At 37.5% G+C, this 16,432-nt stretch overlaps 1 protein-coding gene and 1 pseudogene across 7 annotated transcripts in view; one reads left to right on the top strand and one right to left on the bottom strand.

Moving 5' to 3' along the window:
- Positions 1–16,432, top strand: part of NF1 (neurofibromin 1) — a 252,360-nt gene that overhangs the window by 47,583 nt on the left and 188,345 nt on the right. For all 7 annotated transcript variants that reach the window (XM_059379759.1, XM_059379760.1, XM_059379758.1 and 4 more), the window contains exons 2-4: positions 6,846–6,989; positions 9,241–9,324; positions 12,600–12,790. In XM_059379759.1, coding sequence (XP_059235742.1) covers positions 6,846–6,989; positions 9,241–9,324; positions 12,600–12,790 — 419 coding nt within the window. The remainder of the gene's footprint in view (positions 1–6,845; positions 6,990–9,240; positions 9,325–12,599; positions 12,791–16,432) is intronic.
- Positions 1,152–1,555, bottom strand: LOC132004107 (large ribosomal subunit protein eL32-like; annotated as a pseudogene).

The raw sequence follows: 16,432 nt of genomic DNA, 5'->3' as shown, positions 1-16,432 counted from the left end.
CAAGATATGGAAGCAACCTAAATGTCCATTGATAGATGAATGGATAAAGTAGTGCTATGCACGCACGCACACACATGCACACTCCCCATGGATATACTCAGCCATTAAAAAGAATGAAGTCTTGCAATTTGCAACAACATGGATGGAGCTGGAGGGTATAATGTTTAGTGAAATAAGTTGGTCAGAGAAAGAGATACCATATGATTTCAGTCATGTGTGGAATTTAAAAAACAAAACAAATGAACAAAGAAAAAAAATGACAAACCCAAAGCAGGCTTTTAAATACAGAGAACAAACTGATGGTTTGTTCTCCCAGAGGGGAGGTGGGGGGCTGGGTGAAATGGGTGAAGATTAAGAGCACTTACCATGATGAGCACTGAATAATGTATAGAATTGTTGAATCAGTATATGGTACACCTGAAACTAATATAACACAATGTTAATTATACTGGAATTTAAAAAAGCATATTGTTTAATTTCCACAGTTCTGTGAATTTTCAAGTTTCCAGCTTTTTTTTCTTATTTCCAGCTTCATTCCATTGTAGTCAGAGAAGATATGTTGTATGGTATCTATCTTTCAAAAACTATTTATATGTAATTTTTTGACCTGCTTGTGGTCATCCTGGAAAATGTCCCATATGTACTTGAGAAGAATGTGTATTCTTTTGTTTGGTAGGACGTTCTGTGATATTTGTTGGGCCTAGTTGGCTTATTGTAGTTTAAGTCATCTATTTTTTTCCTTTTTTTTTTCTTTTTGAGATTTTATTTATTGGGGAGAGAGAGCGCGCAAGCAATGGGGAGGGGCAGAGAGGGAGGGAGAAGCAGGGGCTTGGGGCTCAATCCCAGGACCCTGTGCCCATGACCTGAGCCAAAGGCAGACCCAACTGACTGAACCACTGGTCAGATGTCCCCAAGTCATCTGTTTTCTCCATTATTTTGAGTGGGGTATTGAAGTCTCCACAACTATTATTGTAGAAGTAATTTACCCTTTAATTCTGTCAGTTTTTCCTTATATTTTGATGGTCTAAATATTATGCCTCCTTGCTGTACTGAACCTTTTATTAATATATAATGTCCTTCTTTGTCTCATAACTTTTTTTTTTTGGTAGCTTTGTGGTTTTATTAACAAATATTACGTTCACATACATTGTCTATTCATTTTCTTGGCTGTGCAGCCTGGCATTGGGATTGGTGACTCTGATGGCCAGCTTGGCTGCTTTTTCCACAGTGGCTCTGCAGTTCTGGGAGGAGACATTGTGAGCAATCTCTTCATAGTAGGATTTGTTGCATATCAGCAGCACTTTAGGCTCTTTGACATTGTGAACTAGGAAATTCTGAAGCCATTGGACAGCATGTGCTTTGTTTTCTTAGTGCTCCCATAACCAATGTTGGGCATCAAGATCTGGCCCTTGAATATTCTGTGCATCCTATTGTCAATGCCTGGTTTTCACCAGTTGCGCTTAATTTTGACATATCAGTCTGACTGCTGCTGGATGAGCTTCTTGGTCCTCTTTTTAACGATCTTGGGCTTCACCAGTGGTCTGAGGGCGGCCATGATGCGTAAGAGGAGATGGCTGCCACCTCTGCAGGCAGTGCAGAGGAAGAGAGGGGAAGGTCCTTGTAACTTGTTTTGATTTAAACTTTGTTTTGTCTGATAATTTGTATAGTTACCCCCACTCTCTTTGGTTACTATTTGCATGAAGTACGTTTTTCCACCCTTTGACTTTCAGCCTGTTTGTGTCTTTAGATCTCAAGTGAGTCTTCTATGGGCAGTGTGTGGTTGGGTCATGTGTTTTTATTTATTCTGCCAATGTCTGTTTTCTAATTGGAGAGTTTAATCCATTCACATTTAAGATAGTTACAGATAAGAATTTACTGCTATCATTGTGCTGTTGGTTCCCCTATACCCCATAGTTTTTTTTTTTTTTTTTTTTTGGTCTCTTTTTCTGCATTATTGTCTTCATTTATTTTTTGCAGTGAATGTTTAAATACTTTTTTCATGTCTTTTTTGTGTATTCTACAGCTATTTTGTTTGTGGTTACCATGGGGATTACATTTAACATCCTAATGTTACAACACTCTCTTTTGAATTTATACCATTTAATTCTGAGTTTTGACATTTAAATGGTACGTATTCATGTAACCATCAACATGGTCAAGATATAAGAAGTTTCAACACTCAGAAAATTCTCTCTTACCCCTTTGGCTAGTAGAGGAGGTGGTGGCAAATCCTAAGAGGAACATCTTTTGTCTTTCAGGGGAGAAGTCTTTGAATTGTCTTCAAACAAGTTTGGGAGTGCCACCACTTAGTAAGCAGTAATGGGCCACTATGGTAGACAGGATTTAGGGGACCTTGGAAATAGATTTTTGGGCCCACAGACCACTTATTTCCATTATATTTGTCTTACTCTTTCCCCTCAGGTCTCTGGTCTTGGCATAGCAGATGTGCCTTTTAGGGAATTTAACCTTTGAAGCCCAGCAACTCTGATAATTAAGTGTTGGTTCTGGTCCGTGGGTTTCTCTGTCCTCCTCCTTTTTTTTAAAGATTTTATTTATTTATTTGACAGATGGAGATCACAAGTAGGCAGAGAAACAGGCAGAGAGAGAGGGACGCGGGGCCCGATCCCAGGACCGTGGGATCATGACCCGAGCCGAAGCAGAGGTTTCAACCCACTGAGCCACCCAGACGCCCCCTCTGTCCTTTTACAAGAGAGGAGACCGTCTTTATATGCTTCCAGAGAGACCTTTGGCTTTCATACTTATTAGCTTCTATTGGCTGTGTTATCTTTTTTCCAGAGAACAAAGATTTTGGTATTTTAGTTTCATTGCTTTTGTAGTTACTATTTTTCCTCCATTGCCAGCTTTAAAACCCCTTCTTAGCATCTGTAGCCAGCTGCCCTGGAAGCCTGGGGCAGGATGTTCATTAAGGTGTTCCTTTGGGATTAGCACCTGGGAGGAGGGAGTATTGGGCAGATGCTGAATTCATGGTGCAGTGCAGGTCCGGTGTTAGATTTGGCTAACCCCTTTTAGGAGCTCTGGTGCCAGAATTGGCCATTCTGAGTTGCCCAGAATTAGGCATAGGTGTGTAGGCCTTTATATTGCCGTTTCAGTTGGTTGCTGGGTGTGGGCTGCCCAGGAAGGCTTTGACCTTGGTTAGGGTCATTCTCTGCAGGTGAGGCAATCCCTGAAGGACTGACTGAATACTTCTAGCAATTAAGGCAACAAGTTCTTCCATGAAGGGGAGCTGGGCAGTGCCAGTGTGTAATTCCTTTGTGTCCACTAAGGGTGCTTATCTTCATTACTACTTTGCTTCTCCTTGATTTGGGTTTCATTTGTTGCAAAATTTGTTTTAGTTTTATAGTATCACTATGAACTCATGGAGTTGAATACATATATTTACAAACTTTGTCAACTTAAACATATAGAAGGATGCACAAATATATGTAAATATACAGCTTAATAAATGTTGACAGAGTAAACACACCAATGTAACCATAAGGTGCTAGAGTCTTTCCTCCTGCATTCCCTTCTAGTCATTACCTGTTCTTTCCAAGGGTCTTTACTATCCTGGTTTGAATTTCTCATGTCTTTGGAATTTATGTAGCATAATTGTACAGTAAGTGATATTTTGTTCCAGCTTTTCACTCATATTTGTGAGATTAAGCTTAAGAGTTGTAAGCCATTTATTTTTATAGCTGTATAATTTTTCTTTGAATATATTGCTTTTTAAAACCATTTCTGCTATCGATAGACTATTGGAGTGTTTTCGGTTTATTAACATGCTGTTATAAACATTTTTGCACATATATTTCAGTGGATATATGTACATAGATCTGTTGGATGTATACCTAGTGAAATCGCTGAGAATGTATATATATATTCTGTTTTAGTGACAATGTCAGACATTTTTCAAAACAATTACTGATGTACATTCCTACTAGTAGCGTTTAAGAGTTGTAGTTGCTTGGGCACCTGAGTGGCTCAGTCAGAAGAGCTGGCAATTCTTGATCTAAGGGTTCTGGGTTTGAGCCGCACGTTGGGTGTAGAGATTATTTAAATAAATAAATAAACTAAAAAAAAAAAAAAAAAGTGCTCCAGTTGCTGCAGTTCTCCCCTGTTTTCTGTGGGATGTAGCCCTCTGGAGCTTCTAGTTAAAAATGGGGTTTATTTACTAGGTTCCTTCCACTGGCAGGTACTGAACTCTAATCATTTTGTCTTCCCGAGGCTGTGAGACTTTGAAATTCTGCTTTTTCAGAAGTTTGGCTTAACTTTTAAGCCTTTTCCACTAGTTATGCATTTGAGGCCCCCTCATGTCTGCAGTTTTGTCAGTTCAGCCCTCAGTGTCAATCCTTATCTCTGATGGTTTCTCTTTTCCTCAACAGAAGGACCTGCTTGGAACATGACTTTTGGACACACTTTTCATTTTCTGTTGCAATGTTATTTTTTTTCTTATTTTTTTTTCCCATGGTAGCTTCACATGTGATTTGACCACATTCTTTGTTATTGCTCTTTTTTGGGGGGTGGGGTGGGGGGAGGGGCAAAGAGAGAGGGAGAGAAAACTGAAGCAGGCTCCAAGCCCAGAGTTGAGCCCATATGGGGCTCAATCCCATGATCATGACCTGAGCTGAAATCAAGAATCAGTTACTTAATTGACTGAGCCACCCAGGTGCCCCTGCTGTTGCTCATTTATATATTTGAAAATAGTTTTCCTGAATTGGTGGAGGGGAAATGTGAGCCAGGATAGCTTTTTCTCTTCATGGATCTAGAGCTCTTCTATTTCATGAAATTGAACAAACCCATCATCTCATCCTTTCTGAGCTCCTTTAGCTTTCTTCCTCTTTACCACTTTTATCTGGACCTTGGTTCTTTGTCCCCAGTTGTCCCTGTTGTCAGTTTGGAGTGAATCTCATCAATTTCTTCTCAATGTAGGCTTCATCCTAAAAGGGTTCTTCTTCACCTGGTTAGTTTAGAACTGTGCTGCCCAATGGTGTCCAATAGCTACTTAAAGTTAAATGTGAGTAAATTAAATAGAAGTTAACATTTGATTCCTCATTTACATTAGCCGTGTAACAAGTGCTTAATAGCACACATGGCTGCTGTATTGAGCATTGTTGATACAGTATATCACTGCAGAAACTTCTGTTAGATAATGATGGTTTGTTTAAAAAGTGTGCTCTCTTCTCAGGCCATTATGGTAGACCTTTTGTACTCATGAGCAAATTGCAATATACAAAAAACCAAAAACCAAAAAAAAAAAAAAAAAAAAAAATCCTATGTTTCAGCTAATGTTTTTTTGGTCAGCTAATGTTCTAAAGATGGCCTGTTGTACTTTTGATTGAGAATGGAATAGAATTTTGGGTTTTTCCTCAGATCCATCAGACCTTCTACTTCCCTCTGGTTTCTCTTGCAGAGATGCTTATACCCACCAGTTTTATAGCTCGAAGTGGTTTGTTCCTATTTGCTTGTATTTTGGGCTTTGTGGGGTGCGTTGTCCGCTGTTTGACTGAATTCAATTATTCACATACTAATTGCATCTGGAAGCACCCTCAGAAATACACTCAGAAATAATGTTTGGCCAAATACCTGTACATCCTATGATCCAGTCAAGTTAACACATAAAATTAACCATTACAAAGAGAGCGGGGGAGATTTACAAGCTATATTGCAGCCACTGCCTTTTAAAATTCTCCTTTCTTACACCTTTCAGGATTTTTCCTTCTGTAACCTTTAAAACTAACATGTAATTCTGTACCTCCTGTTAAGCCCTAAAAATGCTTCCCCTCTTTTATTCAGTATTTATTATCAAATCAGTGATCTATTATTAACTGACTAGACAAACTTGGGCATGCTACTTGGTCTCTTTCCACTTTTAGTTGCACCATTTTAAAAATCAAAATGCTGAGGACGCCTGGGTGGCTCAGTCAGTTGAATATCTGCCTTTGGCTCAGGTCATGGTCTCAGGGTCTTGGGATCAAGCCCCACATCCGGCTTCCTGCTCAGTGGGGATCTCCTTCTACCCCTCCCCTGGCTCTTATTCTTTCCTTCTCTCTTTCTCTCTCACTTGCTTTCTCTGAGTAAATAAATAAGTATTTAAAAAAACAAAAACCTCACAAGTCTTCTCTGTTAGCATTAGCAGGATCTAATATTTAAACAGTGGATACATTCCTAATGCTTTCAATACAAAATGCTACTTTTGAACAGAGCAGAAATGAACTTCTTGGCAGTGCGACTTAACTCATTCTCAGATAAATGTAAATGTGGTCCCCTTAAAAGATATTTTTTTTCCCCATGAAACTTACCTGTCTGTTGTTCTGTTCCTCCCTCAACTGTGTACCTGAGGGTGGTCATCTTACCTGAGTTAGTCTTACTGTGTTTATTCTAGGTTATATAGCTTACTCTCATTTCTGAAAAAGACACAGTTATCTGCCATTATTTATTAGAGGTCTGGGGCATAGATATTCTTGGTCTGTTCTTTTAATGCTGGAGTTCAATGTGTCAGGGAAAAGATTGTATGCATTTTATTGCAGGCATCCTCTGAAATAATTTTTAGCTACAAGGAAATAGCTCTATTTCTGTGAGTCATCATCTCTTATGTAATACTGGGTAAAGTTAATTTTGTAGATAGGTAGAGGTTTACGACTTTGAGAAAGAAATCTGCAAAAATTGAAATTTCAAGAGTTTTAGATTTGCTGTAAATGCTAATTTCTATTGAAAATTGGAGCTTTGGATACAAACATAGGTCACCGTGGCGGATAAAAATTTTCCTAAAATCTCATGAGTTTCAGTGAGAAATAGTTCTTTTTAGTTGTTTTCATGTATAAACTAACATTTTCTTTTTCCCTTAGCTTCCAATAAAAACAGGACAGCAGAACACGCATACCAAAGTCAGTACCGAACACAACAAGGAATGTCTTATTAATATTTCCAAATACAAGTTTTCTTTGGTTATCAGCGGCCTCACCACTATCTTAAAGAATGTTAACAATATGGTGAGTATTGGGTCATTGTTTTGTGGGGGAATTTGTTTTGGTTTCTTTCTGATTTAAAGACTTACAACAGCATATTTTGGAGTATGGAAAGTCCTTTTCTGTGGACTCTGGATATAAACACTCATTGGAATGCTCTGGTTTCTCTTCAGATCGTATAAATCTTTCGCCCTTTAAACACTCATTGTATTTTGTGAATGAGCACAGGTAACCTTTAACTTTCATTTTAGTTTTTGATTTTTTTCTGTTAGATACTTATCTTATTTGCGACCCTATCTTTTCTTTTTATTTTTTTGGAATTAGGATTTTATACAGATTTCAGGTCATATATAAATTGGTAACATAGTAATCTATTAAAATCTTTTCCTTAGCTGCTGCTTTGAATATTTACTTACTAGATTGTCCTAGTCCTAAGTACTTAGACAATAAATAAAATAAGACCTTGTAGTGTTAAAATGTGAGATTGCTTTTATGAAGATGCTGTTTTATTTCCTTCTTCCTATAACCTGTGACAGATTCTATAGTAGTTAGAGATCCCATTGTTGAAATGATTTTCCTCAAATAGCAATTTCAGCAAGTAATTCCATGGTCAAAAGCTCACAGTTGCCTCTTTTCCTGTTTTATAAAACCTATTTACATTCCCTAGACTTCAGGTTATCCCAGCTGTTCTTTCTATGAACCTTTGAACATCTCATTTGTCCCGACTCTCTCAGGGGATTCCTTCCTCTGTCAGTCCCTATCCAAAATCTACTTCAAACTCAATTCAAAACAGCTGATCTGGATATATCTTGATTAATTCCGAACTGCTTTTTCTGTCTTTAGCACTTCTAACCACAGTTTATATTGTTTGTATTAAGCTATGAGACTGACGTCTGGTTGTACATTGTGCGAATCAGTCTTATTTTTACAGTCACATCTTAAGTGTGTTTTCTTTTTAAAATCTTCATTAGGCAATGTCCCAAACTTAGAAAATTGATAAACTGGAGGTCTGGGCAATCATTTGCCATGCAAAGAAGTTTTTTCTTTATAGAAAAAAAATTTAGATTTTTCTGAAAAAAGCAGGACCTCTTATGAATATTTAAAGTGCTTTACAGAAATACATGTAAGATTTTGTGATACTCTTTTGTTGCACAATGTGTGGGGCATGGTGATAGGATTTTGCTTTTATAAATATGTGGCTGTGTTCCTAGTTAGGTGAAAATATTTTAATATTGGAACCTTCTTTTCTTTTCTTTTCTTTTTTTTTTTAAGATTTTATTTATTTATTTGACAGAGAGAGATCACAAGTAGGCAGAGAGGCAGGCAGAGAGAGAGAGAGGAGGAAGCAGGCTCTCCGCTGAGCAGAGAGCCTGATGTGGGACTCGATCCCAGGACCCTGAGATCATGACCTGAGCCGAAGGCAGCAGCTTAACCCACTGAGCCACACAGGCGCCCCTGGAACCTTCTTTTCAAAATAAAAACAAAAGCAGTACTGTGATAATTGGCATTCATTTAGGCTTATTGAGTAAACTTAATTGTGGAAACCATAGTTCCTTGTTGGTGAATAGCAAATGCCTTAAATTCACTGTATTTGGTTTTATAGTATTTTGTTGCTGTAAGAATTGAGATTTTGATTATTTTGTGGCATTGAAGTGTGGTTAAATGTTCAATGCAAGATTCTGGTTAAGATCTGTATGTATATCTAAATCCTATATATGTATATTTTTTCTTTCAAGTTTTTTTTTAAATTTTTTATTAACATATATATTATTAGCCCCAGGGATACAGGTCTGTGAATCGCCAGGTGTACACACTTCACGGCACTCACCATACCACATACACCCCCCCCCCCCCCCCGCCCAATGTCCATAACCCAACCACCGTCTCCCTACCCCCCACCCCCGGTAACCTCAGTTTGTTTTGTGAGATAAGAGTCTCGTATTGTTTGTATGCCTCCCGATCCCATCTTGTTTCATTTTTTAAATCCTATATATTTTTAAAGTATAAACCAAAGTTACTTTCTTTTACTTTATAAGGCTAATGATAGACTATAATAAATACCAACATTTTTGTTTGCCTGGGAATTTATTTCGTGTGCGCATGACGATAAAATCAGAAATAACAGATTTAAATATAGTCTAATCTGGGAGATAAAATGGAAGACTTGGGGTTTTTTTTTTTTTTCCTAATCTGTAGTCCCTGACTTTTTAGATGTGTGTTGATTCAGTAGAGAGTAATAGCCAACCTTTACTGTTCTGAATATCTTTTCTTATAGAGAATATTTGGAGAAGCTGCCGAAAAAAATTTATATCTCTCTCAGTTGATTATATTGGATACACTGGAAAAATGTCTTGCTGGGGTAAGTAAATCTAAAATAGGCAGGTTTTATGAATTCAGTTTTGAGAATGATCTGATGTACCAAAGTATAGATGTGGACAAGAAAAGTCATGCGGATTTTTTTGGTCTAAGACATATGAATATAAATTTTGTTAACAGAGCTAACAGTGTATACAGTTTTCAAGAGAATTATTTTCTCATCTTTTGTAAATTAAATAAAGTTTACTTATAAAGTGTTAAGCTTCAGCAACTTATCTCTGTCTCAGGTTGTTTAGAAAAGATTTTATGAAAAAAAGCCACTATTTGATTTAATTAATTTCTCTAGATATTGTTAGGCCTGTGGTATTGCTCAGCTGTGAAAAAATGTGATGCGAAAAAAATGTGACCAGGAGTAATCTTTCTCCCCCTGCCCCTACCTGCCCCATTTCTGTTTTTTTAAAAAAGATTTTATTTATTTATTTGATGGACAGTGAGAGAGGAAATACAAGCAGAAAGACTGGGAGAGGGAGAAGCAGGCTTCCTGCTGGGCAGGGAGCCCTGTGTAGTGCTCAATCCCAGGACACTGGGATCCTGACCTAATCTGAAGGCAGACGCTTAACATCTGAGCCACTCAGGTGCCACCCCATTTCAGTATTTTACCTGATTTTAATATTTTACTTTTAAAATCTATATAAAAATGGACTTTAAAAAATTACAACTATTACCAAGAGATCCTACCTTAAGAACATTTGTTATGTGTAAATTATGAATATATAAAATAGTTGTGTGGAGGAGTAGTTGAATACAAAACAGTTCTTTCTTAGGGTTCCTCTAAATAGTTATCTCAGTATGTTTCAACCATGACTTACTGAGAATTTTTTCGAGAATATTTTTGTTGCATAAAGCAAGGTGTTTTTATACTTCGATAACCTTAACTCTTACTGGAACATGGTAGTTGTTTAGTAAATATGTAGATTTTATTGCCTTCATTTTAAAGATCTGTCTATTCATTGTAAGAGTTATTATGGTCCCTCTTCCTTGACACATCTTTTGCTTTTATTCAGAATTACATCTCTCTTCAACATGTTACAGTTGTTTTCTATAATCAGCCTAAATGGGCGGGACTTGAGGTTTTGTGATATTTGTTGTCTGTATGTTCCAGTGTATTTGCATCTGTAAGCACTTGGATTGCAATTACAGAATCAAGGATAGCACATAATTATACACAATTTTATTCTTTGCTTGGTATTACTGAAATTGTACAAATTCTCATTCATACATGACTATTATTAGGCTTAGGTGACATATTGATGTGGAACGGTGCATCTGCAGGATAGCTTATCCATTGTTTATTTTGTTAATTGTAGGGAAAAGATTTACTTTATAAAGTAGCGAGTTTAATATTAACAGTAAGGTTGTCAAGCTTGCTGTGTCATTAACATTGGGACCACCTAGCATTATGGACTCCTGATATGATACAGTATGAATTTCACTGAACTGCTTGAAGTGTTTAACCTGAATTTAATCAGACCATTAGATTTAGGTTCCAGCTATTGAAAATACAGTAACTACAAGACTCACACTACTAAGAAATAATCATGATCAACAATATGGAACATTTTGTAAGGCCTGTTTTCTTAAAGTCAAAATAAAATGATGTATATGGAGTGTTGGGGGGGCAGTCATTTTAGAATAAAGAGCCTAAAGGAATCATGCTGTAATCATCTGAACCCTTTTTTGAATCCTGATTGAATTAAAAAGTTTTGAGGTCACCTGGGTGGCTCAGTCGGTCAAGTGTCTGTCTGCCTTCAGCTCAGGTCATTGTTGCAGAGTCCTGGGCCTGAGCCCTATGTTGTGGGGTTCCCTGTTCAGCAGGGAGCCTGTTCTCCTTCTCCTCCTGCCTCACGCTCTCTCTCACTAGCTCTGTCTTTCACGAGTAAGTAAGTAAAATATTAAAAGTTATGAAAGACATTTTGGGGGCAGTTGGGGTAATTTGAATATATAATGGGTATTAGCTGATGTAAGAGGAATTTTGTTGTTGTTCTTTGATGTGGTGATTGTACTGAAGTTAAATTGGAGAATGCCCTTATTTTTATTTTCTAAAGATTTTATTTTAAAGAGAGAGTATGTGCATTTCAGTAGGGGAGGGGAAGGGCAGAGGAGGAGAGAGAGGGACAAGCTGACTATGTGCTCAACGCAGTGCCTTTGGACGCCATCTCATGATCCTGAGATCATAACCTGAGCCGAAATCAAGAGTTGGTGGCCAGCCACCCAAGGTGCCCCAAGAATGTCCTTATTTATTTTATTTTTTGAGTGTCCTTATTTTTATTTATTTATTTTAAGATTTTGTTTATTTATTTGACAGAGAAAGATAGCAAGAGAGGGAACACAAACACGGGGAATGGGAGAGGGAGAAGCAGGCTTCCTTCAAGCAGGGAACCCGATGTGGGGCTCCATCCCAGGACCCTGGGATCATGACCTGAGTGGAAGGTAGATACTTAATGACTGAGCCACCCAGGCACCCTTGAATGTCCTTATTTTTAAGAGATGCTAAAATACCTGTGGATGAAATATTATGATGTTTGTAACTTACTTTGAAATGGCTCAAGCAAAGCAAAACTATTTTTAATAAGTAAATTTTACACCCAGGAATTTATTTGGATATGAGACAGATGACACAGTGCACCACAAATAAATGAATATAAGTAACGTTAATTTGGAACTCAAAATAAACTTGGGATTCCTAGGAGTGGAAAAGCTTCTATAGGGATTTGATGAACAGGGAACCAACAGGAGTGGTAGTGTTGCGGGGGGGGGGGGGGGATTCTAGGGAGAATGGATGGGGGGCTGGACTTTCATTGTGAAAAGAGGTGAAACATGGAAAAAAAAAGAAAAAAGCAATGAAAGATGAACTATCCTATTTATTAGACTGAGTATAGATACAGTGAACATGGTGAAATATGAACAGTTGTTGAGTGTAGGTGATATGGGTGTTCATTATTCTATTTCAAGTCTTATGTCTGTTTGAAAAATTTCTTTCTTTTTTTTTTTTTAAAGATTTTACTTACTTTTTTGACAGACAGAGATCACAAGTAGGCAGAGAGGCAAGCAGAGAGAGGAAGGGAAGTAGGCTCCCTGCCAAGCAGAGAGCCGGATGTAGGGCTTGATCCCAGGACCTTGAGATCATGACCTGAGCTGAAGGCAGAGGCTCAACCCGTTGAGCCACTCAGGCGCCCCATGTTTGAAAAATTTCATACAGAAAATCTTTACATGTGAATTTAACAAAGTTTTAGAATTATGTGATTATTTCTATTGCAGCAACCGAAGGACACAATGAGATTAGATGAAACAATGTTGGTCAAACAGTTGTTGCCAGAAATCTGCCATTTTCTTCATACCTGTCGCGAAGGAAACCAACATGCCGCTGAACTTCGGAATTCTGCCTCTGGGGTTTTATTTTCTCTCAGCTGCAACAACTTCAATGCAGTGTTTAGTCGCATTTCTACGAGGTTAGTGTGTAAACTATGTAGAACTGTTGTGAAGTAATATAATTTTAGAAGACTTTCTTTTGTCTGCATAAAAATAAAAAGTTAGAAATGAATTTGACTTGGACTTTTGTATAAATTTTATACATTGATTTCTTTGACATTTTTATCACGTAGTATTGTGATATTGGTATGTACAATTAAATGTGAGTAGTTATGAAGTTGAAAGTCCAAATTTTAGGGAAATCTATTGCTCATGATCAGGTTTTTGTTTTTACACGAGGTATGAGTTTTTGGTTGGGTTTTTAAATATTCTTTTAAATGGAATTAGCTGATCAGAATAACTGAGAAGAGTAGTCAGATTTCTAAAAATCTCACAGCACTGCTCTTAATCACAAGATCCTAAGTTACGAAGCAAAATCAAAACCTAATGATAGCGAAGCATAAGGAAGTGAGTAATTGCAAAGTAGTCTCCTCCAGAAAGTAGACTGTGTTTTAAGTGTATGAATTCTAAAAGCTCCCATATTTTGGTGTTTACAGTATATGTTGCACTGTTTTATCTTGATAGTATCTTTGAAATGTGGGTGATAATTCCCCAGTTTATAGGTAAACAAACTAATACCCAAAGAATTTATTAAGGCGCTTTGTTGAATAACGGGGAACCCAAATTTTAAAGTCAGACTGGTTTCAGAGTCTATTAAATTCATTATATCAGGCTGCTACTTCTATACTTCCATTTTAACCATATTTTATGAAATATATATTTTAATATTTTTACTTCAATATTATATGATAAATATGATTTAAGCTGTTATTGATTAAAAACCATGTGATCATCAGTTGTGATATGCTATGCATGGGAAGAAATTTATGTGTAGATGGTGCTGTATGGAATAATAACTGATGGTGAATTGAAGTGACTCTGGAACATGCTTTCATGCAAATGATTTGCCTGTCTCATCCAAGTAGAGTCAAATGGGTCTTAACTATGACCAAGTAGGAAGTATAATATGAATCACTTAGTGATTTAGTGAATCTGAGACTGATATAGAATGTGGAAAAACAACCCTCTTTATTGATACATCCTTCATCTTTTGACTTGTCTATGTTGTGTGAACAGTGGACTTCCATTAGTCAGCTTTGTTCATTCTTCTGTTGTTGGAAAAACAAGTGTGAGTGGAATATGCATCATAGTTTGAGAGTTTGTGCTATAGTGTTTTGGTGACTTGGCTAACTTCAAAATTCTCCTGTCTTTTTAATAAAAAATGGTATTTCTATAGTCATGATGCTAGGCAACCGTATTGTTCAGTTCCTCATCAGACTCGGTGCAAAGAAAATTGATTTTGTTTAATGGTATGATATGATTGATGCTGTTAGGTAATGTTTATACAGTAGAACAATGTCTTGATGAAATCTTTTGAGTGATAACATTTTATATTCTGAGTAATATTAAATTAGTTGAAGTAGCAAGGTAACCGACATCTAGGGAATAGGAGGTTTGAAAATTGTAAAAGAAAAAAATCAATTTAAGTGACTATCACGCTAGCTTACTATTTGAAATAATTTTACATTGAAGGTAACAACGATCAAAATAATAGAATATCTTTTAGTCTATCCATACACAAGTTGCTCTATAAAATACAGCAAGTGTGCCATCTTTTAAAAACTCTAGAAATTTTCTGGCACCAAAGGTTACATTTTATAGGATTTTGCAGCATCAATGCATGTAAATATAGGCAACTTTTGTGTATATCCTGAACCTTACTGTTTCCAGAAGATAAGTTAAATGTCTCCAGAATAAGCTAGTTTCTGTAGCTTCTAGTGGACAGACTGCTCAGAAATTGGATCTCTGAAGTACATGTTTTAGATAACTGCATTTTGTGTAGTTTGTACCAGAAGAAGGAGCTGATCTTGTTAGAGGACCACTCACCTAAAAGACCACTATGATGGTTTAATTTAGATGTAGATATAGCCTTCATAGCATTAGGTGACTTAAAATATGCAAGTGACTAGAGTGGCAGTTCTTTCTTTCTTTCTTTTTTTTTAAAAGATTTAGTTGAGCCAGAGTGTGAGAGAGCAATAGAGCACCAGTTTGGGAGGGGAAGGGACAGAAGCAGAGGGCGAAGCAGAATCCCCGCTCAGCAGGGAGCCCGACCTAGGGCTCAATCCCAGGACCCTGGGATCATGATCTGAGGCAAAGGCAGATGCTTAACCGACTGAGCCACCCAGGTACCCCAGAATGGCAGTTCTTTCTGAAGATTGATTTTGTATCCCATTTCTAATAGATGAACCAATATCATGAAAATTTACTGTGTTTGACTCTGCTACCTGTCCACAAATGTTTCTCTTTTAGAAATAACATTAGCTTTTGATATTTCTTGGTCTTTGATTGTTTTTTAAGGAAATATGGGGTACAGATCTTTTTTTTTTTTTTTTTAAAGATTTTATTTATTTATTTGACAGAGAGAGATCACAAGTAGGCAGAGAGGCAGGCAGAGAGAGAGAGAGAGAGAGGAGGAAGTAGGCTCCCTGCTGAGCAGAGAGCCTGATGCAGGACTCAATCCCAGGACCCTGAGATCATGACCTGAGCTGAAGGCAGCGGCCTAACCCACTGAGCCACCCAGGCGCCCCTGGGGTACAGATCTTTTTTTTTTTTTTCTTTTAAAGATTTTATTTATTTATTTGACAGACAGAGATCACAAGCAGGCAGAGAGGCAGGCAGAGAGAGAGGAGGAAGCAGGCTCCCTGCTGAGCAGAGAGCCCGATGTGGGGCTCCATCCCAGGACTCTGAGATCATGACCTGAGCCGAAGGCAGCGGCTTAACCCACTGAGCCACCCAGGCGCCCCTGGGGTACAGATCTTAAGTATACTTCTGCCGAAGTATACCATGTTCTGCAACTCATAGTACTCTTTTATGTAGAAGATGGGCTGCTCTATTCACAGAATTACTGTACAGTTGCACTAGATCTAATTGTTTTGTAGTGGGAGGGCTCTGAAGAATATCTGATTTGAGGGGCGTCTGGGTGGCTCAGTTAAGCATCTGCCTTTGGCTCAGGTCTTGATCCAGAGTCCTGGGATGGAGCCCCGCATCAATGGGAACCCTGCTTCTACCTCTCCTACTCCCCCTGCTGTGTTCCCTCTCTCACTATCAAATGAATAAATAAATAAAATCTTTAAAAAAAAAAAAAAGAATATCTGATTTGACATAATGCCAGAAGCAGAAGGCTCAGTGATTTTAAAAGTTCTATTTGATTTTTTTTTCTTTTTAGAGAAGGGGGAGGGGCTGAGGGAGAGAGAGAATCTTAAGCAGGCTTCATGCCCAGGTGGCTTGGATGCGGGCTTGGTTTCAGAACCCTGAGCTCATGACCTGAGCCGAAACTAAGAGGGAGATGCTTAACTGACCGTCATCCAGGTGCCCCAGAAGTTCTGTTTGATTCTTTACAGATCTGCTGTTTGTTTTTTTTTTAATGGTTTCTTATTCTTTATAGTTTAAATTTTTTTATATGGCTCTAATCATTTGAGGCATATTTTATATTCTCTTAAAAGATTGTTAAATAATCTTGTATGTGCCAATTCTCATTCATAGTGAATGGTTTTCTCTTTTCTGTAAATTTTGCAAATTCATCTTTAGTGCACGTCTGTATCTTCTTTGGGATCTCTTGTGGA

This window comes from Mustela nigripes, chromosome 16, assembly GCF_022355385.1.
Source record: "Mustela nigripes isolate SB6536 chromosome 16, MUSNIG.SB6536, whole genome shotgun sequence".
Taxonomy (NCBI): domain Eukaryota; kingdom Metazoa; phylum Chordata; class Mammalia; order Carnivora; family Mustelidae; genus Mustela; species Mustela nigripes.
The sequence above is the reverse complement of the archived record's forward strand: the minus strand, read 5'-3'. Positions and strand labels throughout refer to the sequence as shown.